The sequence below is a fragment of the Rana temporaria genome, chromosome 1 (assembly GCF_905171775.1).
Source record: "Rana temporaria chromosome 1, aRanTem1.1, whole genome shotgun sequence".
In the NCBI taxonomy this organism is placed as follows: domain Eukaryota; kingdom Metazoa; phylum Chordata; class Amphibia; order Anura; family Ranidae; genus Rana; species Rana temporaria.
In genome coordinates this window covers 98,786,011-98,811,418 of record NC_053489.1, presented here as the reverse complement: position 1 = coordinate 98,811,418, position 25,408 = coordinate 98,786,011, and the positions used below count along the sequence as shown (strand labels likewise).

The following is a 25,408-nucleotide window of genomic DNA, read 5'->3' as shown; positions in this document are numbered from 1 at the left end:
TAGAACAAGACAGAGTTTAATGTTATAACACACAGCTTATATGTCATTTCCAAAACTGTTACAATGACAAATCTCCGCCCCCCTCACACTGGGGCTTCCATACAGATTATAGGCAGACACGACGGAGCCGAGTCTGAAACCACATTTTCTTTAGACAATGACATCAATGACGCTGAGTACTGAATACATTAACTAGACAACTCGACCCCTCATATAGAGAGATAATTACCACAATGAAGCAATCAGAATAATTAACACAAGCCACTTAAACACAGATCTCCTTCACACAACACAATAGATCAATTAACCTTTAGAAATAGTGAGGGGACATTAGCACTTCAATAACCGGATGGTAATCACAATGGCAAGCAGGGAGCATTAAACTGAGACATATAGGCAATTGCATCACAGATATGGTTACCTTTTTAAAAAAAATACATTAATGCACATTTTTTTCAGGTAAAAAAAATGTACATTTATTTTTTTCTAAGGAGCCTGCAGAGCATTGCAGGTGCAGTGTCCAGCTCTTGCAGACTCTCAGCATAGTTGTCTGCCCATACCTGAGAGCAAGAAGATCAATGGACTACGAGGATGCTCACCAGCGCCCTTGCACCTCATTGAAAACTGCAATCTGTAGGCATTCATTCACAGGAAGCTGTTTTCAAATTGTGACAGCGGGTGCAGTGAGAAGATCCTGTTTCACGGTCACAGGGAGGGGGGTGCCCTGAAAACCAGTGGTCCAGTTTTTAGGATCATATGTCCACTGTCACATGATCTGCCCTAAAAGCAGGTGGAGCATGTAACATGTTCCAAAAGTGAACTTATCCTTTAACTGCTTCCCGACCAGCGCACAACGATATACGTCGACAGCATGGCATGGACAGGCAGAAGTATGTATATATGCGTCCCCTTTAAGAAGCTGGCATTGTGGACGCGCGCACATGCTATGTGTCTCCGACCGCAGACTCTGTCCGCGGGCATACCCGCGATCGTTCCTGTAATCGGAAGCTGCTGTGATTACTGTCGTGTCACATATAGCCCATCCCCCCTACTGTTAGAACACATCCCTAGGCACACTTAACCCCATTCAGCGCCACCTAGTGGTTAACCCCGTTCAGTGCCATTTTCACAGTAATCGGTGCATTTTTATAGCACTGATCGCTGTAAAAATGACAATGGTCCCAGAAATGTGTCCGATGTGTCTGCCATAAAGTTGCAGTCACGATAAAAATCGCAGATCGCCGCCATTACTAGTAAAAATATAATAATAAAAATGGCAAAATTTTATCCCCTATTTTGTAGACGCTATAACTTGCGCAAACCAATCAATATACGCTTATTGCGTTATTTTTGGTAAAAAAAAAAAAAAAAAAAAAAAAAATGTAGAAGAATATGTATCGGCCTAAACTGAGGGGGAAAAAAATGTTTATATATTTTTTGGGGATATTTATTATAGCAAAAAGTAAAAAATATTGAATTTTTTTCAAAATTGTCGCTCTATTTTTGTTTATAGCGCATAAAATAAAAAATTAGAGGTGATCAAATATCACCAAAAGAAAGCTCTATATGTGGGGGGAAAAGGACGTAAATTTTGTTTGGGAGCTAAGTCGCACGACCACGCAATTGTCAGTTAATGGGACGCAGTGCAAAAAGTGGCAAGGTCTTTGACCAGCAAAATGGTCTGGGGCTTAAGTGGTTAACAGAGCAAAAACTGAACAGGATGCTGTCTGCAACTAATCCTCTTACTTGCCTCTCTTGGCCTTATTGGCAGATTCACCCAGTGGTATTATAGTACGGGATCTATCTAAAAAACCTTTCACCCATGATTCATACAAATATAATCTAAGATTCACATGATTTCCCAATTAAATTCAAAAACAGTCTATTGATTTTTACAGCTCAGTTTGCAGCTAATGTATTGCAATGTACCTATGCTGTTTTTATATTTTCCTTTTAAACGTGTTTTCCTCTGTATTTTAAAAAACAAAAGGAGAGTAAAGAATGTATAAAAGAAAAATGTGTGAATCTTGGGTGAAAATTAATAACTTCACCCTTAATATTCAGTTGTGCCCACACATGTTTTATGAATCTTGATTTTATCTGCTGAAGATCAAACCATGAATAGAGATTTGTTTACTTTCAATAACATTTTGTTGAAGTATTTCAAAGTACAAGTTGTAGCATGAAGAAATGTATGGATATAGAAAATACACTTTAGGTTACCAGAGCTGTAGCCACCAATAACATAAGTCCATATTTAAGTGTAAGAATAGTGTTACAAATAGTAAGCTAGTAATGCAAAGGTGGTCCGTAGCTGTCCTTCAAGGAGTCTGTAAGTAAGCTAGTATGACACTGCCCAGGATGTATTGCTAAATCCAAGTGGAAAATGGAGTCTGCTTCAAGATAGAGACAAGAGAAAAAGTCTCTGCAGTAGGGAAATATAAGGAGGTATCAGAGGGGGTAAAAATCCCTTTAAAGTGAGGGAGGGGAAAGCACACATTGAAGACACCCAAGCCAGGACTATAAGGCCCCGTACACACGGTCGGACAAAATCGATGAGAATGGTCCGACAGACCGTTTTCATCGGTTCACCGCTGAAGTGGCCTGATGGTCTCATGTGTGTACACACCATCAGTTCAAAATCCGATCGGGTCAGAACGTGGTGACGTAAAACACACGACGTGCTGAATAAAACGAAGTTCAATGCTTCCAAGCATGCGTCGACTTGATTCTGAGCATGCGCAGGTTTTGAACCAATGCTTTTCTGTACTAACCATCGGTTTGGTCCGATGGGGCAGTGGTCCATCGGTTCGGTTTTGAAGCATGTTTTAAAATTTTGGACCGACGCAAAACAGACCGATAGCCTATACACACGGTCGGTTTGGTCCGATGAAAATGAACTTCGGTTCATTCTCATTGGACCAAACCGACCGTGTGTACGGGACCTTAGACTCAGTGCTTCTAGGGATGAATAACATGGGGATCGAAGGACAGGCAAATTGTATCCACAGAGCCCATACTGTAGAGAACTTCTTATGTGTGTAAAAGAACACTGGTAAGTTTTTCATTCATAAAGAAGGCATTGACATGTCGGCAAACTTCGGCAAAGTAAGCAAACTGCTTTTTCCAAGCTTATGCTATAGTCACTTTTGCGGCTAATAGAATATAGGTCGCTAATTTGAATTGGGACTTGGTGAGACCTGGAGGTTGTGCAAAATATCTTCTAAGGCAGGGCACCTATGATGGTATGTGCCAAGAAGAGATGGGTGAAGATGCACTAATCAGTTGTGGTTACATTCGTAGAGTAGGAGGCCATTGTAGACCAAATTTGTAGCCAATCATTCCTGTTTTTAGTGCACTGAAGGTCTTTCTCCCATTTGGAAACGTATAAATAATGACTATTAATTTGTGCAAGAGAAGCATTTAAAAGTATATTGCATTGAGATTTTTTCAGTTATCTTCAGCCATGTGTTTTGTATTTTAGGCTAAATTGAAAAGAAAGCAATGTTAAAGGATTAAACATTTTCATTTGTATTTTGTAGGGTAATAATGTGTGTGATTTAATTGAATTTTTTTTCTTTTTTTTTATGTATGCAATCTTTTATATGGCATTAGTCTTACAATACTCTAAGAAGCCACATGTAAAACAACGTTCGGTATACTAGTAGAGTCTCCTGTGATATAAATCCAGGCCTCATCTTTTGGTATTGTTTAACACGCAACGTTTATGATCTGTAACTAGATCACCTGCCATTTATTTGTAGATTAAATCTATTGATGTATCTATTCTTTTACGTTTCATTGCAGTTTGCTCAGAAAACCCCCCTCTTAATGTGGTCAGAAAGTTCGTCCATCTCCTGGACCAGAGTGACTTGGACTTTCAGGAGGAGTTGGAAGTGACCAGGTTACGAGAAGAAGTGGTGACAAAAATTAGGTCAAACCAGCAGCTGGAAAAAGATCTCAACCTCATGGATATCAAAATAGGCTTGCTGGTGAAGAATAGGATCACTTTACAGGTTAGCATTTCTGTATATGTTTTTGGCAAGCATAAGAAACAGGATGGCCTTCCTAAAGAGTGCAGGAAGTAGAGCAGACGTGATTGCTTTTCTTTGGTAATGTTTTTATAAACACCAGTCAGCCTGAATATGTACTTCAAAGCATTGCTTGCAGTTGCCTGATCAGAGAAGGTGAAGAAAATGGTTCTGTAGTTCAAGAAGACCTCCAGGTAAATTTAATGTACGGTGCCTTCTTTAGTAATTATAATATGCAGTATTCACTGTCTGTTCCTATTGCTTTAGCTTCTGGTCCCAGCATGTGTTTAAATTGAAGTAGTCAGCCTTATAGTTGTCCTAATATCCCCCCCACCACCACAAGAAAACCAACTATAGCAATTTAAACAGCAGTAGGGGTATCACAGACTGTCAGATGAAAGCAGTGTGACGCAATGTATCCCAGCAAATAAATGCAAAAACGTCTCTGGCAGCCAGGGCCGCCATCAGGGGGTACAGGCGGGGTACCCCCCCGCTTCTCAATTCACAGCAGCCACCCGAGGCGGCAGCACCCCCCCACCCCGGTTCTCTGCTTCAGAGGGCCCATGCCTGAAGTGGTGTAAGGGGCCCCATAATTCCTGATGGCGGCCTTGCTGGCAGCGAACGGGTTAAAGAATAAATTCACGTTTTGGAATATGTTAGGAGTTCCCCTCCTAATTTAGGATGTAACAGAACATATCTATCCCCCCCTCCCCATACACACACACCTCCCCCAAGTGACAGCAGGCAGGAGTTTTTCTCCCCCACAACCGCTGCCACATTACAAATCCGTGTGAATTTGCAGGGTTCTACCCACACCGCCATGTCATTCATTCACAGAGATCTGTGAAAGAAGAAACTACAAGAGCTCCTAGTCCATTCACAAGTCCTCCAGCCTTCAAACACAAAGCATGTACAGAGGTATGAACAGAAAGCTGAAGGACTTGTCTGCAGGAGCCCAACATTGTACCCATGATCTGCTGGTTGCAGGAGCAATGCTTTGCAGCATCCTGGGGAAAAAATAATAAATGCACTTAGTTTTGCCTGCAAAAATATGTGCATTCAGTACTTTTTACTGAAAGGTGAACTGTACACTAGGTCGTAGTTGTTCACATTTTGTGTTTTGAGAAGGTTTGTTCAATTTTAACCAATTCCTGCACAAGAACGTCATATGACACTGCAATGACAGGTTGTCTTCAGCTGCCTACAGCCTGTCATTGCCGTGTATAGGCTCGGGGGACGCAGCTATCAATCCCAACAGCAGAAATCAGGAGATTCCCGCCAATGGGATTCGCAGCATGGCAACACTCCTGTGCAAATGAAGCACAAGAGAAATGAAAGTGTAAGAAAGGATTTGTTTATTTGGGAAAGGAAATGTGTCATTTCTTGAATGTTGGCCATACAGGTCACAGGGAAAATCCGCATTCAATTTATATCACAGGATGTTGTTTAATATCAATGTGTTTTCCTCTGCAGGATGTTGTGTCTCACAGCAAGAAACTGAACAAGAAGAGCAAAGATCAAGTGGAAGAGATGCTGACGGTGGATAAACAAGGCATTAAAGGGCTAAGTAAGGAGAAAAGGAAAAAGCTGGAAGCCTACCAGCATCTTTTCTATCTCCTGCAGGTATGTGTGTATATATATATATATATATATATATAATAAATACATTTCACTGAAGATGATTTACATTTATAAAGCGGCACCAAACCCAAAAGCGAACATTTATTAAATAAAATCTTAGGGTCCTTTCACACGTGCGGACCGTTTTTTAGATCAGTTTTTTATCATCAGTTGATCCGTTTTTTCATCCGTTTTTCATCCGTTTTTTTTTTTTTGTTAGAACTTTATTTTTATTACATATTTTGATGAAAAACGGATGTTAGCGGATCGGATGTTAAACGGATCGTCCGCTAACATCCGTTTTTCGTCCGTTCCGTTTTTTTGACAGAAGAAAAATAGGGTTTTCTTCCGTTCAAAAAAACGGAGCTTAACGGAGACGGATGTTAACAGACGTTAGCGGATGCTCATCCGCTAACGTACGCTATCCCATTGGAAAGCATTGCAGTCCATAAACGGACGTATGAAAAAACGGACGAACGGTCCGCACATGTGAAAAGGACCCTTACTAATTTTTACATATGATGGCTGCATATGTTTTATTTTTTTATTTTTTTTTCTAGTGATCTGGTAGCAGTTAGAGGGTTGAGACAAACTATTTAACACTTACAGGAGTGCTTAAAGTGATCAGCTGCTGTTCATTTATCTAAAACCTTTATCCCAAAAGGAAAAAAACACATTTGCTGAAACTGCCTAAAAAGTGTTAGCTAGAGTTTGGCATACATTTATTAGTGTATCTAAATCTGCTAGTCCATCTAACACTCCCTCCCCCCATACTGGCAATGCTGCTGTCCAGAGGTATCTGTTGCTCCTTCATCCAGAATGGAGGCACACTAATAAAGTGCATTACTGACTAGATCATTTGGTAAAAACTGGGGGTGGGGGGGTTATTGCTTCTTTAATCATATTTAGATCCAACATTTTTCTTTTCAATTGTTGATAGTGTAAAGTCCCATACACACTATCAGTTTTCCTGCAGGTTTTTCTCTTCGGGTTTACCAAAACCATGTAGTGCAAGGGCCTGCCTGATTGCATACAAATTGAAACTCTTGAGGTTTGACCTCATATTAGATGGTTTTGGTAAATCTGAGGAGAAAAACCTGCAGGAAAACTCATAGTGTGTATGGGACTTAAGAGTTAAAGCCTCCATCAGGTTTTTATTGGGGGTCTGTATGTCCACTGGGTACATTCCCTCTCTGTTTGTTTGTCTTTGTGAGCATTACAAGAGAATGGTGGGAAATTCTTTCATCAGGGACACCTGTTCCTGTAACAGTATAAAAGGGTAATTTCCCTCTCTTTGATGAGAACTCCTATTTTGCTGTTGGTCTGCAGGACTGGAAGTGAAAGGGGACTTTCTTCAAAGGATCATAGACAGAAAACTGACAGGGGTTTCAGTCCTTCCATACTCAATCCAAAACAAAGCCAAAACATTTTGACTTCACATACTGTACACTTAAAAAAAATGGAATAAAGAAAGAAAAAGCTAATTTGTGTGTGAATTTTCCCAGCAACAAATGTCCACCTTTTACGCCTTGCCAGTCTTCCTTTACCCCAACCACATATTTTTTCATAAGAATAAAGCTGATGGAAATTCGCTGCTGAAAGCTTTATCTTAAAGTTGATCTTTCACTTTTATCCAAATTACAGTTTTAAAACAGGGGTGAACAGCGGCACTAGATATGGTGATAACATAAAATTTATAGCAACTGGACTATAGGTATACATAAAATTTGTGAGTAAGCACACATAATATTAAAACATTTGTTATAAACATAATGTCAATAAATGATCCGAGATCTTGTATGATTAGCACCCGGAGGCAGCTCCCTTAGAGTGAAGCGATGGCCTCTGTTCCCATTTCTACAATTTTAAAAGCCCATGTAATCTCTTTGGAAAATGCTAAAAATAACTAGAGGCAATTTTTTTTAAATCATTTTAAGTAAAATTCCAGTGTTTGGGCATTTTTAAATGATATAGCAATGCATGCACGAGACAGGCTTTTCCAGCAATGAAAGGCTTTTAGTAGGTAGTGGTGTTCCCATATTTGGTGCTGACGTCTTGATCATACAAACAGAAGCTACTGTATATATTATATGGAGGGTCTCCCCAAGTACACACTTCACATTCACTGACCTATGCCTTGCCTGCAGATTGTATAACACTAAGGCCTCATGCACACAGGGCGTTAGAAAAAATTAGCTGCAAAGCCACTACCAAATCCAGGCAAATGCGGCCGTAAAAACAGGCTTTTCATTTTTTGCATTGGTGTTAATGTGCGTTTAGCCGCGTTGGCTTTTAGCAGCGTTTCTCTGCCTCTATTCAAATTCAATGGTCCCCTTTGAGAGCCGTCTTAACCGATCCGACTTTCAGCCCATTGATTTGAATAGAAGTCGCATCCAAGTCGGATCATTCTCTGAAGGGGAACCCCATGCCAAAATGAAAAAAAAAAAGTGCCCCCCCCCCCCAGAATGGATACCAGGCCCTCTAAATCTGGTATAGATCTTAAATGGGAACCCCACTCCAAAATGGGAAACAAAGAAGGGCAAGCACCCCCCTCCCCTCCTGGGACTATACCAGGCCACACGTCCTCAATGTGGGGGAGTGGGTGCTACTGGTGGGGGGCTCTGTGCCTTCATTTCCATGTTTACCCCTTGTTTATGGGGACAAGGGCCTCTTCCCACAACCCTGGGCGGTGGCTGTAGGGGTCTGCGGGCAGGGGGCTTATCGGAATCTGGAATCCCCCTTTAAGTAGGGGGCCCCCAGATCCCGGCCACCCCACCCTATGTGGATTAGTATGGGGTACATACATTCACCCAAAAAAGTATAAAAAATTTATAAAAACAGTACACATGTTTTTGATAAAGTCCTCCAACGTGCCTTCTCCCCTCTCCGCTGATGTCGTCTCCCTCCAGTTCTTCTCCCTCCCCTGCTGATGTCTTATCCCTCTGACTCTTCTCCCTCCTCCGCTTATATCTTCTCCCTCTGGTTCTTCTCCCTCCGCTCTCTTCTTCCTTTGGTTCTTCTTTCTGCAGTTCTTCTTTCCGACGCTAGCTCCCACTGTTGGCTATGGCGTGTGCCATTACTTGGATAGCCATGTAGCGTGGCCATTTAGTCACAACATCTGAAGACCCTACCCCCTTGTGACCTCACCCATCATGCCTCAGGCAGTGACATCATAAGGGACGGGGTCTCCAGATGACATCAACAGATGGCCATGTCACATGGCTATATAAGTAATGCACATGCCGTAGCTAACGCAACAGCGAGTACAATGTACCCCTTCTCATTTACAAAGGGTGGGGGGTCAGGATCTAGGGGCCCCCTTTTTAAAGGGGGCTTCCAGATTCCGATAAGCCCCCTGCCCACAGACCCCTACAACCCTCTGCCCAGGGTTGTGGGGAATAGGGCCTTGTCCCCATAATGTTGAGGGCGTGTGGTCTGGTCTTTTGGGGGGGGGGGGAGCTGTTTGTTTGTTTTTTCACATTTTGGCATGGGTGCTTATTCCAGATCCACACAAGACCAAAGGGCCTGGTTTGGAACTTGGTGGTGGAGCCCCCACGTTGTCTTTTTTTTTCATTTTGGCATAGGGCTCCCCTTCAAGATTCTTATAGCACCAGTCGCACCACAAGTCGGATCATGATGATCCGACTTGGATTCGACTTCTGTTCAAATCACTGGGCTCTCATAGGAAACTAATAATTTTGACATGTCAAAAAAAAATAAAACGCTTAACGCTGCATCCAGCGTTAAGCCGCGTTTAGAAGCGTCAGGCTTTTTTCAGCTGTAAAGCCGCTTCTCAGAATGGGCTGGCCTTGGGAGGGTTTTTTTGCAGCTTGAAAATGCCTATGCCACTTACAGCTCCTAAAAGCCTGTGTGTGCATAAGGCCATAGAATAACATGGAGAGACATTTTTAAGCTGCAAAAAAAAAAAAACTTAGACACTGGTAAAAGCAGCTGCAAAAACGCCCTGTGTGCATGGGGATTTACAGTATTTATATTCTCATGTACATATAGATAAGCGAAGGATTGTGGGGTACAGCCCCCCAATAAAGAAAGTCACAGTTGGACCGTGCAGCTTAAAACATGGGTTTTATTACAAATCTATCAAAAAACAATAGTTGGTAAAATTACCCACCACTGTCACCTGGCCTTAAGAAAAAAGACAACGTCTATAATGATAGCAGCTGCAAAGCACGGGGGACATGCATACAAAAATGTATACCACCAATTGGTTTACTAGTTTTTCTACACATCTATTTTGGTGGTCAAAAGATATCCCGGGCAGCTGCTATCATTTTTATTTAGTACATTTGTTCCCATGGAAGAAATCGAAGATTCTAATACCTTTTGGGAGAGACCGGGACCATTTTATTAGATCTCTTCTAAATGGATATAGTTTTTTTTTTTTTTTTTTACGTATAGACAACCAGGAGGAAGACTAAATGGTGAAAAAGTCCAAATTGATATAGTGAATAACTGAAAGCTCTGAGTGTCGTTGGCTCGCTGTTGTCTCAGCCAATGAGAATGGATTGCTTAGTTCTCGTGCACATCGCTGGATAGAGATGGGGCTCAGGTAAGTATTGGGTGGGGGCTGATGGACTGCCACACAAAATTTTTTTGCCTTCATGCATGAAGGTAAACTTTGAGCCGTTCTAACCACTTTACCTCTGACTTGATATTAAGCCTTGATGAAAAGGAAGTGGCTTGACCCCCGACCCTCGTTGAATGTTTTAGGTGTTCTCACTAATAATCACTAAAGTAATTTGGACTCTATTACCATTTGGTCTGGCCCTCACTGGTTTGTCTTTGCTTTAAGTCAAATTCTTGGTACCCATTAAAGGTTTCCTTGTTTCATGTCAGCGACTTCACTAGAGTTTGTAAGCTTGCCAAATAATTTGTTTCCCCCAAATGTTCTGAACAAGTAAATGTTAATGTCCCAGCGCCTCTTATATATGTCCCTTTGAAATAATTTATTTAAAACCGGCCATATATAATTCATATATATATTGAATTAATTGTAAAATATAATTGCTTGGTTATAAGGTATCCTAGTAAGTATATCTTCACTTTTCTGAACTCAACAAATGTGTCTGGTGCCAGGTTGTGGGAATGATGTAATTAGTGTCATAATATGTAATGTGAGTAGTTTTGTGTCGTGCTAATAAAAGCTATGATTGGTTGGGATTTGTAATGTGTTGCACGTGACATTCGTGACACCGGAAACCATTTAATTTATCTCTTCATCCTCCTCCTGTACACAGTACTGTATCTAGTTTTAGAGATTCTCCTATATATATATAATCAGTATGTCTCATGATACGGTTTCACTTTCCAGACTAACCCATCATACTTGGCCAAGCTGATTTTCCAAATGCCTCAAAACAAGTCCACTAAGTTTATGGACACTGTGATCTTCACACTCTATAATTATGCATCTAATCAACGGGAAGAATACCTTCTGCTGAAACTCTTTGAGACTGCTCTGCAGGAAGAAATCAAGTAAGTGTGCTTGTTATCTGTATACAATGATGCCACCTTCTTCATAAGTATTCTACTTTAACCACTTCCATACAGGGCATTTTCACCCCCTTCCTGCCCAGACCAATTTTTTGTTTTCAGCGCTGTCGCACTTTGAATGACAATTGCGCGGACATGCAACACTGTACCAAATTACATTTTTTTTTTTTCCCACAAATAGAGCTTTCGTTTGGTATTTAATCATCTCTGCGGTATTTATTTTTTGTGCTATAAACAAAAGAAGAGCAACAATTTTGAAAAAAACACGTTTTTTACTTTTTGATTTAATAAATATCACAATTAAAAAAAAAAAAAATAATAATTTCCTCCGTTTACGTATTCTTCTACATATTTTTGGTAAAAAAAATCACAATAATAGTGTATATTAATTTGATTTGCGCAAATGTTATAACGTCTTCAAAATAGGGGATAGATTTATGGCATTTTTTTTTACTAGTAATGGTGGCGATCTGCGATTTTTATTGTGACCGTGACATTGCGGCAGACATATCGGACACTTTTGACATGTTTTTGGGACCATTCACATTTATACAGCGATTAGTGCTATAAAACTGCAATGATTACTGTATACATGTGACTGGCAGGGAAGGGGTTAACACCAGGGGGCCCTAAAAGGGTTATTATGTTCCCTGAGAGTGATTCTAACTGTAGGGGGAGGGGGACACACAAGGGGAGGAGACCGATCTGTGTTCCTCTGTACTGGGAACACACATCGGTCGCCTCACCTCTGACAGGAGGTGGATCTGTGTGTTTACACACACAGATCCACACTCCTGCCGTGATCGCCGGCAATCGCGGGTGCCTGGCGAACATCGCAGCCGCCGGGCAGGCGCATCAAGTCGTGAGCGATGCCACACATCGGGTCACTCATCCCCTAGTGGCCGCGAAGAATAGGACCTCATATGACGTCCACCCGGAGGGAGAGACGGTTACTGCCGTCGTCTTATTACTATGGTTGGGTAGGGAACTGGTTAATACAAGATACATTTATACATTAAGCTAAAGATTTTTTTTCTGCGTGACTTCACAGGTCAAAAGTTGACCAAATACAAGATATAGTGACTGGAAATCCAACAGTGATAAAGATGGTGGTCAGCTTCAACAGAGGTGCCCGAGGACAGAACACCCTACGCCAGCTGCTGGCACCTGTAGTGAAAGAAATCATAGAAGACAAGTCACTCATTATTAACACTAGTCCAGTTGACGTATACAAGGCTTGGGTGAATCAGCTGGAAACAGCCACTGGAGAAGCAAGGTAAGAGTTCTGTGTTATATTGGAATAATAATAAAATGAGACTGGAATGTTCTTTACATTTTGGAGGAATGCTTGGCTCCATAGAAGCCTTTTCTGCCTGGCCACTTTCCTTGCCTTCTTTTTTTCCTTCTTTTCTTATTTCCATATCACCTGCCATTTTAAGCTGGATCAAGACCACTTCACCTGTGATTTTTTTAAAATAAATAACAAACATGTTATTCTTTTTTGCTCTGTGTAATGGTTCCTCTTCTTTTGAGTCCCCTGCCAAGTGGCCCCAATAGCTGGCATGCCTCTAGCTAGCATAGAATGCATTAAGGTAGAAAACATTCTGCCTTTTAGAACCCATTTAAAAGAAAACCTGTCATGAGGGAAGCATGCAAGCTGCTGACCTTTGCGGACATGAAAAGTAGTAAAGACAATTATGATACTTCCCTGACACACATATGCTGTGTGATTGTGTGACTTTTTTGTGCAGGAGTCCATCAGCCCCCACCCAATACTTACCTGAGTCCCATCTCTATCCAGTGATGTGCACGAGAACTAAGCCCTCCATTCTCATTGGCTGAGACAACAGCGAGCCAACAACACGCAGAGCCGTGGCTCGGGAACGAGCCAACTTGGGTGCCCCCATTGCAAGCTGTTTGTTTTTGTTTTTTTTCAGTAAAGGAATTCACTTTAGTGTTACTTTTACCACTTCTGGATTTATAGACAAAGCATTGTCTGTCTTTGGTTGGTTAGTACAAGTCTGCTTTAAAGGAAAGGTATAGTGTCATTATTACGCTTCTTGGAAGCCATTTTTGACGTGACTTGTACAGTGTTACTTCAAGAAACTATTAGATAAGCACCTGAACGACCACAACATACAGGGATATACAATGTAATACTGACATATAATTACACACATAGGTTGGACGTGTCTTTTTTTTCAATCTCACCTGTTATGACATGGCAAGTAACATAGTTACATATTACCTTGATGGTGTTTCTCATCAGACAAGTGCAGTGAGCATCCAGTTATTAGATGTGAAATTGTAGTATTTGTATCCAGTATGCATAGCCCGAAAAAGCGCAGCCTTGTGCGAGTTGTGTATTTTGGGAAATAGGTGATAATGAGCCAGTAGTTGTGTATCCAGGTTTGTTATATCCCCGATGCAAATGTTTGACCTGGGCCAACACCGGAAACCCAAACATATAGGGCCAGATCCACGAAGCAGTTACGTCGGCGTATCTATTGATACGCCGCGTAACTGATAGTTTGCTCCGGCGTATCTTTCTATTGTATCCACAAAACAAGATACGCCTGAAGCTAGGCTAGATCTGACTGGCGTACGTCTTAGTACACCGTCGGATCTAAAGTGCATGTTTACGCTGGCCGCTAGGTGGCGTTTCCGTCTATTTCCGCGTCGAGTATGCAAATTAGCTAGATACGGCGATCCACGAACGTACGTCCGGCCGGCGCATTTTTTTACGTTGTTTCCGTAAGGCTTTTTTCGGCGTATAGTTACCCCTGCTATACTCAATGTTAAGTATGGCCATCGTTCCCACGTCGAATTTTGAATTTTTTACGTCGTACTTTTTACCTGGTGATACTGCCAGTAACACACTTCTGTCCAAGGGTGACAACACTTACTCATGTTACTGAATTTATGGATGAACCCTAGGACAGGACTATATTACCTTTCCTCTCCCTTTCTTTACTGTAGTGAGAGGTGCAGCACAGGCAGAAGGTACAGGAAGTCACTTTTATTTCTCCTGAATAGTTATATCAAAACACTTTAATTTCATCTTTAAAAGGCCAAAAGCTAGCAAAAAGACGTTTATTCTTGGGGTTTGTATACATTTTAAGGACACTATTTTGCCTGTGGAATGCAGTAAGTCTGGAGTCCAGCTTTGGGTCATTTTCTGACTTGTTTACCAAAGCGACATGCGGAAGTGACTCAGATTTATAATCAATTTAATCAAATTAAAACACACTGGAACTTCAGTTTCCCATAACAGCACTCTGCTGGGAAGTTTTAGAACATGCTTGCATGAAATGACCTTACTGACACACACGATACAATGTCCTTTTAGCTGACAATACCCATATTTATTGATGCAGCTCTGAATTGTGAAGGGTAGTTTTACAGTACAGACTGTGTCGCAAAAAGACGCAATTGTTTCTGGTAGCAAATGTTCAGAGAACAGTAGACACAGTATAGTTTATATATAAACCTCATTTCACAGCCGGGCTCATTTACACTTGCTTCAAAGCACGGCTTTGGACGCGCTTTGTTAAAGCTCTCTGAACGCCAGTCGAAGCTCCATTCACTAAATAAAATGGTTGGCTTACAGTCCTGTTTACACCTTGCTTTTCCTTTGCTTTGCTTCACTTCAAAATTGATACCCCATGTCACTTTAGTGGTGCTTCAAATCATCTTCAAAGCCTCCATAGAATTCTAAATTAAAGCTTGCTTAAAGAACCTGGAGCTTTTGAGAGGCTTTAGCTGCACTTTGTTTTAGAGGTACTGCAGGTATGAGATTTCTAACACACACACACACACACACACACATAAACACACAAAGGGCCTCTGCCAAGCTTCATTAAAGTAATACTAAAGGTTTGAATAAATAAAAAAAAAAAAGCATATCATACTTATTTCCACTGTGCAGTTCATTTTGCATAGAGTGAACCCCAAACGCCTTCTTCTGGGGTCTCTTGGGGGGTTACCTTGCGAGCGCGCTCCTGTGTCCAGCATGTTGCATCCATAGCCCCCGAATGTAGGAATCTGGCCCGCCCGCGTCATTGGATTTGATTGACAGCGGGAGCCAATGGCTGCACTGCTATCAATCTATCCAATCAAGAGCCGAGAGAGAGGGTGCGTTCTCGCCGTGGGACATTCCATGTTTCAAGTAAGTAAAATGGGGGGGGGGGTTGGGGGGGCGGTGACTGCCAGAAGTTTTTTCACCTTAATAGGATAATTAATTGTAGCAGGATGCATTAAGGTGGAAAAACAGGAGGGTTTACAACCCCTTTAAAGCATCATTGAAGCAACACAGAAGCATCAAAAACACATAAAAAAAAGCATGTTGAAGCAGTAGGCATTTTTGATGTGTGGTAAAGTGGAAGCAAGTGTAAATGAGCCCTAAATGACAATGTTCAATCATGGTAAGTGGCTTCTCAGGTGAAGAGCACTGCATCTTGGAGATCTGGGGAAAGGTTTATTTTATTCCCTGTAAAAATGATATTATCTACAAGGGTCGAAGAGAGCAGCAAAGGTGAGTAACAGCAGAAAAGAGAGTTTCATTAAGAGAACCTGTCACATGAAACGTGGCGGCTTTACTTTTCCTGAGTAGCAGTATGCTGAGTGACTCTAGTTGATCTTTAAAAAAATTAATATCTCTATTTTTATTTGCAGTAAGCTGCCCTATGATGTGACAACGGAGCAGGCACTATCTCACCCTGAAGTGATTAACAGACTGGAATCCTCAATACAAAGCTTACGTACTGTGACCGATAAAGTTCTCCAGTCCATAATCTCATCTATGGAACTTATGCCGTGAGTTGTCTCTGAGTTTGCAAGATGGGCTTTGTGTTCAAATGCAGAACTACACAAAAGTGTGTGCTTGCTCTAAATTAGCCTTTGTTATCAGAGAACCCTTTCACCGGCTTAGTGAAGGGTTGCCAGCCTCCCGCAGCATTTTTTACTGACAAAACCTAGGAAATTTACTGGCAGCCTGAGAAATTACAGAACTCCTTTTGAAAACTAACACCGTGAATATTTGAACAATATAAACATGATATGAACATACTGACAATACCTATAAAAAGGTATTTTGCTTGATTTACACTTAAAAAGTCAACAGCCCCTGATATTTACTGGCAGTTGTAAAAAAATCTGATTTTTACAACTGTCGGTAAATTTACTGGCGGTTGGCAACCCTGGCTTAGTGTCTCAGGTCCCATCATATATACAAGTAGAGTATCATGTTGAATCTGTGCTGGCTGCATTCTAGAATCTTTTAAAGTAGCACAAAATTCTCCGTAGGGTTGGCCTTGTCCACAGCAACTAGCAAGCTCATTGCAACTTCAACCACAGGACAAAAAACAATTTTTAGCTGCAGACTTGTATTTCACTTGCATTTCCACTTTAAATGTTAATTAGGTGCAGAAATACAAAACCCCATCAGCATCTACCCCAAAACAGTGCAATGTGCAAAAATCAATTTGACTGTCATATTCAGTACTCTGCCTCATGTATAGATTTATACTTACCTGTGTGTGTGTGTGTGTGTGTGTGTGTGTGTGTGTGTGTGTGTGTGTGTGTGTGTGTGTATACTTTTGTATAGTTAGAAAAAGATTATCTATCTTTTCCATTGTCTTTTGCTGCTAAGTGCAAGAGAAGTTTTCAAATATCTCCCTATATTTAAAATAAATTAATTGGGCAACGGTACACAGCATGGAAAAAGAAGTGTGTCTTACATTGGAAAGAAGGTTTAAACGTGTGTGTATGTATATATATATATATATATATATTATAGAAATATATATATATATATATATATATATATATTATAGAAATATAAATACATACATACACACAATGTGTGTGTGTGTGTGTATATACACATACGCACACCAATCAGCCATAACTTTATGATCACCCACATGGAGGCATAGACACCGCTAGACCTCTGAAGGTATGCTGTGGTATCTGGCACCAATCCATCAGTAGAAGAACATTTAAGTCCTGTAGGTTGCATGGTGGGGCAACCAAGGATTGGATTTGTTTTTCCAGTGCATATCACAGATGCTTGATAGGATCTGGAGAATTTGGAGGCCAACGTAACACCTCAAACTGGTTGTTGTGTTCTTGAATCCATTTTTGCAGTGTGGCAGGACTAATTATTCTGCTGAAAGAGTCCACTTCCATCAGAGAATACTGTTTCCATGAAGAGGTGTACTCTGTTGGCAACAATGTTTAGGTTGGTGAAACGTGTCAAGTAACATCCACATGAATTGCTGGATCCAAATTTTCCCAGCAGAACATTGCCCAAAGCATCACACTGTCTCCGTCAGCTCGTCTTCTTCCCATATTGCATCATCGTGCTATCTCTTACTCTGGTAAACCGCATACATGCACCTGGCTATCCACATTATGTAAAAGAAATTGTGAATCATCAGACCAGGCCACCTTCTCCCATTGCTCTGTGGTCCAGTTCTGATTTGGCTGTGGACACGGTTCAGCATGGGCAGGGTAGGACTTAAGGTGGTGGGGGCCCCTGGGCTTAATAATCTAAGGCGCCCCCTGGAGCAGAGAAGCGGGGGGGTGGGTTGTTACTGCCGCCAACCGCTCATAGTTGTTGAGGGGGGCTGGATCCACCAACTGATCAAAGTTGTTGGTTGCGGGGGGGCAGCTTACACTGCTGCAGTGCAGGGGCCTCCTGGAGCATCGAAGTTGTTGAGGGGGGGGGGGGGGGGGCTGCCGAGAATATACATCCATCCGCCAAAGTTGTTGAGCGGGGGGGTGCCGCGATTGCCGCGAACTGGGGATTGCCTTGAAATTGCGGGAGGTGGATGCCGCAAACGGGGGGTTTCCACGATTGAGCCCGGCGCCCCCTATTGGGCCAGGGTAAGTCCGGCCCTGCTGACCGGTCTGCAACTACGTGTCCCCATGTGCAACAAACCACAATATGCATTTTTTCATCAACTTCAGGAAATCATGCTTACTTGCTGCATAATATATCTCGCTGACTTTCAGATGCCATTGTAACAAGATATTCAGTGTTATTCGCTTAAGCTGTCAGTGGTCATAAAGTTATGTCTGATCAGTGTATTTTAGAATTCTTGTTACACAAACATTTACAAGTTGTAACAAGCACTTTGTTTAGGTCAAAGTACCCAATTGGCAGAACTACCTAAAGATTTTGTTGTGATTTATTTCTGTGAGATGGCAACTAAGACTCCGTTCCCGTAGATTCTGATACGAGTAGTTTACTTTTATAGTCACACTACATAAAAATCAGAGAATATACTATATTTGTAAAGGAAACTCTGGGCATATAACGGTATGTACAATGATACTAATAGTACTAATGATACTGGTAGTATTTTGTTTATGTACTAGTAATTTACTGTATGACTTGTCACCTCAGGCTTTCACCACCACTTGGTCTCTGATTTACTGCTTTGATTATAACATTGTGGAATGTAATGTATATACACCATACATAATGAAGGTTATATACTAGGAGCTAGAAAACAAAGCAGACCTAATATCTACTTGGAAGTTTTCTTGCACAGTGCCATGATTTGCCCCAAAACAGCCATGAATGCAATTGATTGTGCAGAAACCTCTAATATTCTAAAGACAAATACAGTATACACAAATGTGATCCCAAGCACTTTTTGAACAGAAGTGCCTAGACAGACCTCTGCTTTCCCAATGTATTTAGGGAGGTGATCCTCAAGCTCCCTCCCCACCATCCTATAATCTGACATGAAACCATGCATCCGCTGATTCCTCTAGCATAGTTTTTCCTGTAGAAAAGATATGACGATGCCTGTATTATAATAATGAATCTTTGTACAATCAGTGCTGCTCAGAAGAGTCCTGAGACTCTGCAGCTCAAATTCCTTCAAATATAAATATAACTTACTAAACTGACTTTTCTTTCTAAAGCTACGGAATGAGGTATGTGGCCAAGGTTCTGAAAAATTCTTTACATGAAAAATTCCCAGATGCAACAGAAGATGAACTATTAAAGGTTAGTATGTTTACTTGCTCCTTTTTATTATACAGGATTTATTTAGCGCCAACAGTTTGCGCAGCGCTTCATATTTTTATACAGGATTTAGATGGTGCCAATAGCAGGTTGTGCTCCCTGCTTAGTAGTGCTTGTGCCTTAATGGTCCTTCCTCTCAATGCTATTTAATCATTCTGTTAAATCCTAAACGTAAAAAAAGGTATACCACTAGGCTGACGGCTTGAAGGGACTCCTATCCTAAATGTGTTGCTTCCATTAAAGTTTAACTCTAGACAAACCGCTAAATTCACATACGTTAAATTATATAAGGAAGCAGCCAAAGGATTTGTATTTTTGGCTGCCAATTCTCAAGTTTTCATAGCCCTGCCAGACATCAGACTTGTGTATGGTACCACTTTTAAGGAATACAGTAGTGTCTTCTCTCTACCCTCTGTCTGCTGACTGGACCGTGAAAGAGCAGCAGTAGGCTGATGAGAGGCATTCGTCTGCTCACTGTGCCCTCTCCTCCTACACAGTGTCCATTCAGGGACGGGCACGCTCCCCCACATGGATGTCGAATTGGGAGCACTGACACAGCTGCGACCCAATTGACATCAATGGGATGCGCTGCACTGGGCTACACAGACCACCAATGCATAAACACAGCCCTTCACAGGTGTACACTTAGTACGCCCCATGTACTTAAGGCCTTAGAAGGATACACAAGACTTTGAAAAGCAACTTTCTATTAAACAAAACATTGTTTTGTATTGTTTCTCCTTCTGAATAGGACTTGCTATAGGACAGCCACAAGGCTGATACATTATTTTATAACCACAATTTAGGAGTGGTATATTTTGGCATATATATCTTCCAACATGAACAAAATTCATTAATCAAAGACCGCCAAAATAGAACTGAAAAAATGTTGTTTCTTCAGGCCACAGCACTGCAAAACAACGCTGGCAGTCATGGAGCCACCATGTTGACTGGACTTTATTTTTACATTCTTATTCTTTGTTGATGTCCTTTTTCCCATAGATTGTTGGAAACCTCCTTTATTACCGGTACATGAACCCCGCTATAGTGGCCCCAGATGGATTTGACATCATTGACATGACAGCTGGTGGTCAGATTCATCCAGACCAGAGAAGGAACCTCGGTTCTGTTGCCAAAGTGCTTCAGCATGCTGCTTCCAATAAGCTATTTGATGGAGAAAATACTCACCTGTCTTCCATGAACAACTACCTGTCTCAGACCCACCAGAAGTTCAGGTACATATGTTTTCCTGATATTATTCTCTGTTTAGGAAAACAAGTATTTTCCTTGTGGCATTTAGCTGTAAGAAACCATTTTGTAAGCTGGGTGTAGAGTGCATGAAATGGAGTGACGCCATGTCATACTCTTAAATCATTTAGAAAATTGCTGCTTTTGTAATCACTAGCAATCCGTATCTCATAAATAAAAAAAATACAACACGCAGAACCAGGGAAGATGTGGGAACCTTTGGTCTAAGGGAATGCGCTCAACCAGTTAGTCCATTCATGGTAGAGGCAGATTTCTGAAGGCTGTATCATGCACAGTGTGCCTTGATTGACGGGCATGGGAAAAGGTATGTTATCCTGGTTTATTGGGACACATCTTCCAATCTTCCAACAATAAACCCTTCCTTTGCTGCTCTCAGAATTTGGCCACATAGCATCCCAGAGCAACTTAGGAAGTTGGCACTGTCAGACATTCTTTTTTGGGGGAGAAGATGGCTGAATAAACCCCCAACATGTGTCATTGACTGTGGGTTCCAGTGTTATCGAGATCTAAATTGTTGAATATATCCACACGGTGACCCACCCAAGATCATTTTTGTTGTACTATAGTATCCCATTACATACCTTATTTTAGACCCAGTGATGTCATAGGAGGCCTTTGTGCTTCTCTATGCAATACAGGCAGACCATGACTGGTGGGAGAAACCAGCAGGGTGCTGTACTTAACATCTTGAATGCAGAAAGTTATGTTAATGCCTACATGCAGGGCCGGATTTCCCACAAGGCCAACAAGGCCAGGCCTCGGGGCGGCACTGTGTGCAGGGGCGGCGGAGGAGACAAGTAATTTTTCAACGGTGCGGGCCATGCGGCGGTGAAGAGAGATTAAATCTTCTCTCGTTGCCCGGACTGCTGTTCCAACTTCCGCCCTTACAGGACCGTGAAGGCTCATGTGCCTCTGTTTCACGGTTCACCTGCAGCTAGTCTCCCCGCGTGGGAGAGGAGAGGCTGACAGCGTTGTACCTGGCTGCAAGTACTCTGCAATGCTGGGGGGGCTTCATTTTACATGCAATTAGTGACAAACTGGTAATTTTTGAGTGGCAGCCAGGTAACTGTGGCAAACCCCATTCTGCTAGCAGGCAGTGTGGCAAGTGACATTCCCATCTGGTGGCAGGCAGCATGGCAAGTGACATCCCCATCTGGTGGCAGGCAGCGTGGTAAGTGACATTCCCATGTGGTGGTAGGCAGTGTGGCAAGTGACATCCCCATCTGGTGGCAGGTAGCGTGACAAGTGACATCCCCATCTGGTGGCAGGCAGTGTAGCAAGCGACATCCCCATCTGGTGGCAGGCAGTGTGGCAAGTGACATTCCCATCTGGTGACAAGCGACGTTGGCAGGTGACACACTTGGGGCTCCCACTAATTCTGCTTTGCGAGTTGAACTATTTAATTTTATATTACAATGTAATGATAGAAATAATGCATTTCAATCATCCTGACACCATAACAAACATGGTGTCGGAATGATTGAAGCACTAACACAAGTCGCTTACCCCCCCCGCACGTCGCACCCCCCCCCCCATGTGATGGTGGGGAGGGGGGCATTGAAGGACCTGGCCTTGGGGCGGCAAAGGAAGTAAATACGGGCCTGCCTACATGGGATTCTAAACCTCTGGTTGAAGGATTTTGAATCCAGTGAATGAAAGAGGGTGGGTCAGGGACAGATAGCCTAGCAGAAGGGCTAAATGATGCTTGATGTAACCTGATTTCAGCACAGGAGAGAAGCCTGTACAACTGCACAAGGCAGAAAGGTAATGCTGAAGGTTGACTTTAAGCATAAAGATACAACAAGCATAAATAGCATGGTATTTTTTTTGTTTTACGTGATGTATTTATTTTTATATAACAAACAATTTACATTTTTAATTTAGAAAATTCTTTCAAGCTGCTTGTGAAGTTCCAGAACCAGAGGAGAAATTCAATATTGATGAGTATTCCGACCTGGTGACGCTAAGCAAGCCTATCATATACATCTCAATAGAAGAGATCATCAATACCCATTCAGTAAGTAGCTACAGTGATTCCCGGTATATGTATGTTTATAGCATGACTGATCTAGAAAACTACTTCACCCCTACAAGCAGGTTTTTGTTTTATCATCAAGAGTTCTTGGAAGGACAACATAACGGAAAACCCATTTTACCTATTTTCAGTCCTTGCCAGATATGGTGGTAGTTGATCCCAAGTCTAGCATGGTAGTGCACTGATTAGCAAGGGTGCTGTAGCCTGGGTTCTGTTTCTCCATGGAAAGTATCTGCATGAAGTTTGCGTTGCCTTGATTTCCTCAGAAGACTGGATTTAAAGTGCATATCCTTCTATAGTGTGTACTTGTCTCAATCCTAGGGGTGCAACGGATCAAAAAACTCACGGATCGGATCGATCCTCGGATCAAGAGTCACGGATCGGATCATTTTCGGATCAGTAAAAAAAAAAAAAAAAAAGACAAACAAAAGTTTTGTCTTTTTACATTTTTATTAATATTTTTTTTTTTTTTACTACTAATGGCGGCGATCAGCGTTTTTTTTCGTGACCGCGACATTATGGCGGACACATCGGACAATTTTGGGACCATTACAGTGGGAAAAATGGCAATTACAGTGTTACTGTTTTACTAGTGTGGGTGCAATGTTGGCTATGGCTATTAATAATAGCCATAGCCAACATTGCCCCCACACTAGTAAAACAGTAACACTGTAATTGTCATTTTTGCCACTGTAATAATAGTCATAGCCAACATTGCCCCCACACTAGTAAACAGTAACACTGTGTGTATAGCCATTTTTCCCACTGATTACAGTGGGAAAAATGGCTACACACACAGTGTTACTGTTTACTATGGTGGGGGCAATGTTGGCTATGACTATTATTACAGTGGCAAAAATGGTAATTACAGTGTTACTGTTTTACTAGACCGAGTACATCAGTACAGTGAGTTGGCTAATGGCTATTAAGCCATTGGCCAACTCACTGTACTGATGTACTCGGTCCGTCTCCAGGTTACATGCAGTCAGCGGCGCAGCGCGCTCTTGCAAAATAGAAAAAATCCACGAGCAGAGGGAGGGGTGATGACGTCAGCGCGCACCGCCGCCGAGTGTACCAAGATGGCCTACCGCTCCGGAGCTAGGCCGAAGCCGCGGCCTTTCCTAAGGCCGCGGCGGCGGTGCGTTCCGCGGATAGCATACTTTTCCGATCCGAACAGGTCGACCCGTTCGGATCGCGGATCGGGCACGATCCGTTGCACCCCTACTCAATCAAGAGCACTAAGTGTTTTTTTCTGAATGCTGCTTCGTTCTCTGCTTTCTGAATGAGTCACTTCTGATATGTTTTCCTCACACCCAAAAAAACCCCCCCCCTCCCAAAAAAAAAAAAAAAAGATGACAGGGGAGGCAACTCCAGCAAACCAGCCTGTGATTAACAGCCTCAGCTCTGTTCCTATGTGCTGTGTGGAGGGGGTGTTTCCCTTCCCTCCAATCAGCTCTCAGCTATGCTCACTGAGCTCTGCAGAGTGTAATTTCAGCTCCCCGCCCCCTGCTTTCTGTAAGCTCAGATAAGTTGTGCATGTAGAGAAAAGAAGACTGCAGATAAACGGGTACAACCTATGTAGGAGGATTTGTTTCACCTGTGTATTACCTGAAGTCAGTCACTTCACTGGGTGTATGTGCGGGTTTACAATCACTTTAATGTAACATGTTATTGAGTATATAGTTAAAACTCCCTCCTGTTTACTTCCATTTAGTCTGTTGGATGGGAACTAAAGCTACATTTAAATAATTTCAAACAGGTCAGGCTTATTTCAGAAGAGATATACTATGTTTCTTCTTCAATAAAACAAACTTTCCTGCCTGATTGCAATCTTATATTAAATGTGCATGGACCTGCACTTGTGCAGGTCAGCGTTTATTCTTGGTACACTACATTAGCGCTGAAATAAATGACTCCCCTGTGCGTAGGCGGGAATCATGTCATTCCCCCACCAATCAAAACGTGTAAAAACACAGGTGGAAGAAACCCATGGACAAGCTAAGCTGTCAGCACCCAGTGAGGCATCTACCAGTCATAATGCTGGAACTGAGGTGAGCATTTACGGATCACCATAGGATGGCTTTTCTCGGTAAAGAATCTGCCTGCTCACAATTTTTCAATTTTTGTTTTGTTTTTTACTGCTTTAAATTTTGTTTTGATTTGGATATCTTCTGTAATATCAGAACTTCACCCACACACATTTCTGTACATACTGAAGGTCACTGACTGCTGACATTATGTCATTGCCTTCTGTAACAGTATTTATTGTTTTGAACTGTAGGATCCAGATTACAGCATTAGTCTTCATTCCTAATCTCACATCGACTTTTTACTGTTTTCATTCCAGTCTTGGATGTGACCTGCACTGGAGCATTGCACGGCTGCTCCGACACTTAGTAATAGATCCCATGGTATCCATAATTACCGGTAATAACACATATTCAAAACAGATGTTCAAGGCTTGTAGTACCGACCTTTTTTACAGCGATTTATTTTACAGGAATTGGGTCTCTGACACAGGACTGGCCTTGATTTTTTGACAAGGAAACTCACAAATCCTGTTTGTTTTTCCATAAAACATTCTTTATTCCAAGCAGCTTCGTTATTTCCCATATTTTTGCAAAACCAGGATATTACACAGTCCTCTAAAGAGTCCAAGAGCCATTACATGAGAGTCTGATCACAAAGACACTTATAGTATAACACAGATCTAAAACCAGAAAGTGTAGAGTCAGTTTAGTGAGAACTTTAGCACCTGGATGAACATCCATGCAGACATAGGGAGAACTTATAACTCCATTTGAATGTTGTCCCTGTTGAGAATCAAACACATAAACACCCTGAGCTAATTAATGGCTCTGACTGCCTATGTGTCTTCAAGCTAAACTCTAGAAAGCA

At 41.8% G+C, this 25,408-nt stretch overlaps 1 protein-coding gene across 3 annotated transcripts in view; it reads left to right on the top strand.

Moving 5' to 3' along the window:
* IQGAP2 (IQ motif containing GTPase activating protein 2) overlaps positions 1-25,408 on the top strand; it is a 416,293-nt gene that overhangs the window by 368,810 nt on the left and 22,075 nt on the right. For all 3 annotated transcript variants that reach the window (XM_040341144.1, XM_040341136.1, XM_040341153.1), the window contains 8 exons: positions 3,808-4,016; positions 5,505-5,654; positions 10,984-11,147; positions 12,217-12,441; positions 15,840-15,980; positions 19,104-19,188; positions 20,209-20,441; positions 22,360-22,492. In XM_040341144.1, coding sequence (XP_040197078.1) covers positions 3,808-4,016; positions 5,505-5,654; positions 10,984-11,147; positions 12,217-12,441; positions 15,840-15,980; positions 19,104-19,188; positions 20,209-20,441; positions 22,360-22,492 — 1,340 coding nt within the window. The remainder of the gene's footprint in view (positions 1-3,807; positions 4,017-5,504; positions 5,655-10,983; positions 11,148-12,216; positions 12,442-15,839; positions 15,981-19,103; positions 19,189-20,208; positions 20,442-22,359; positions 22,493-25,408) is intronic.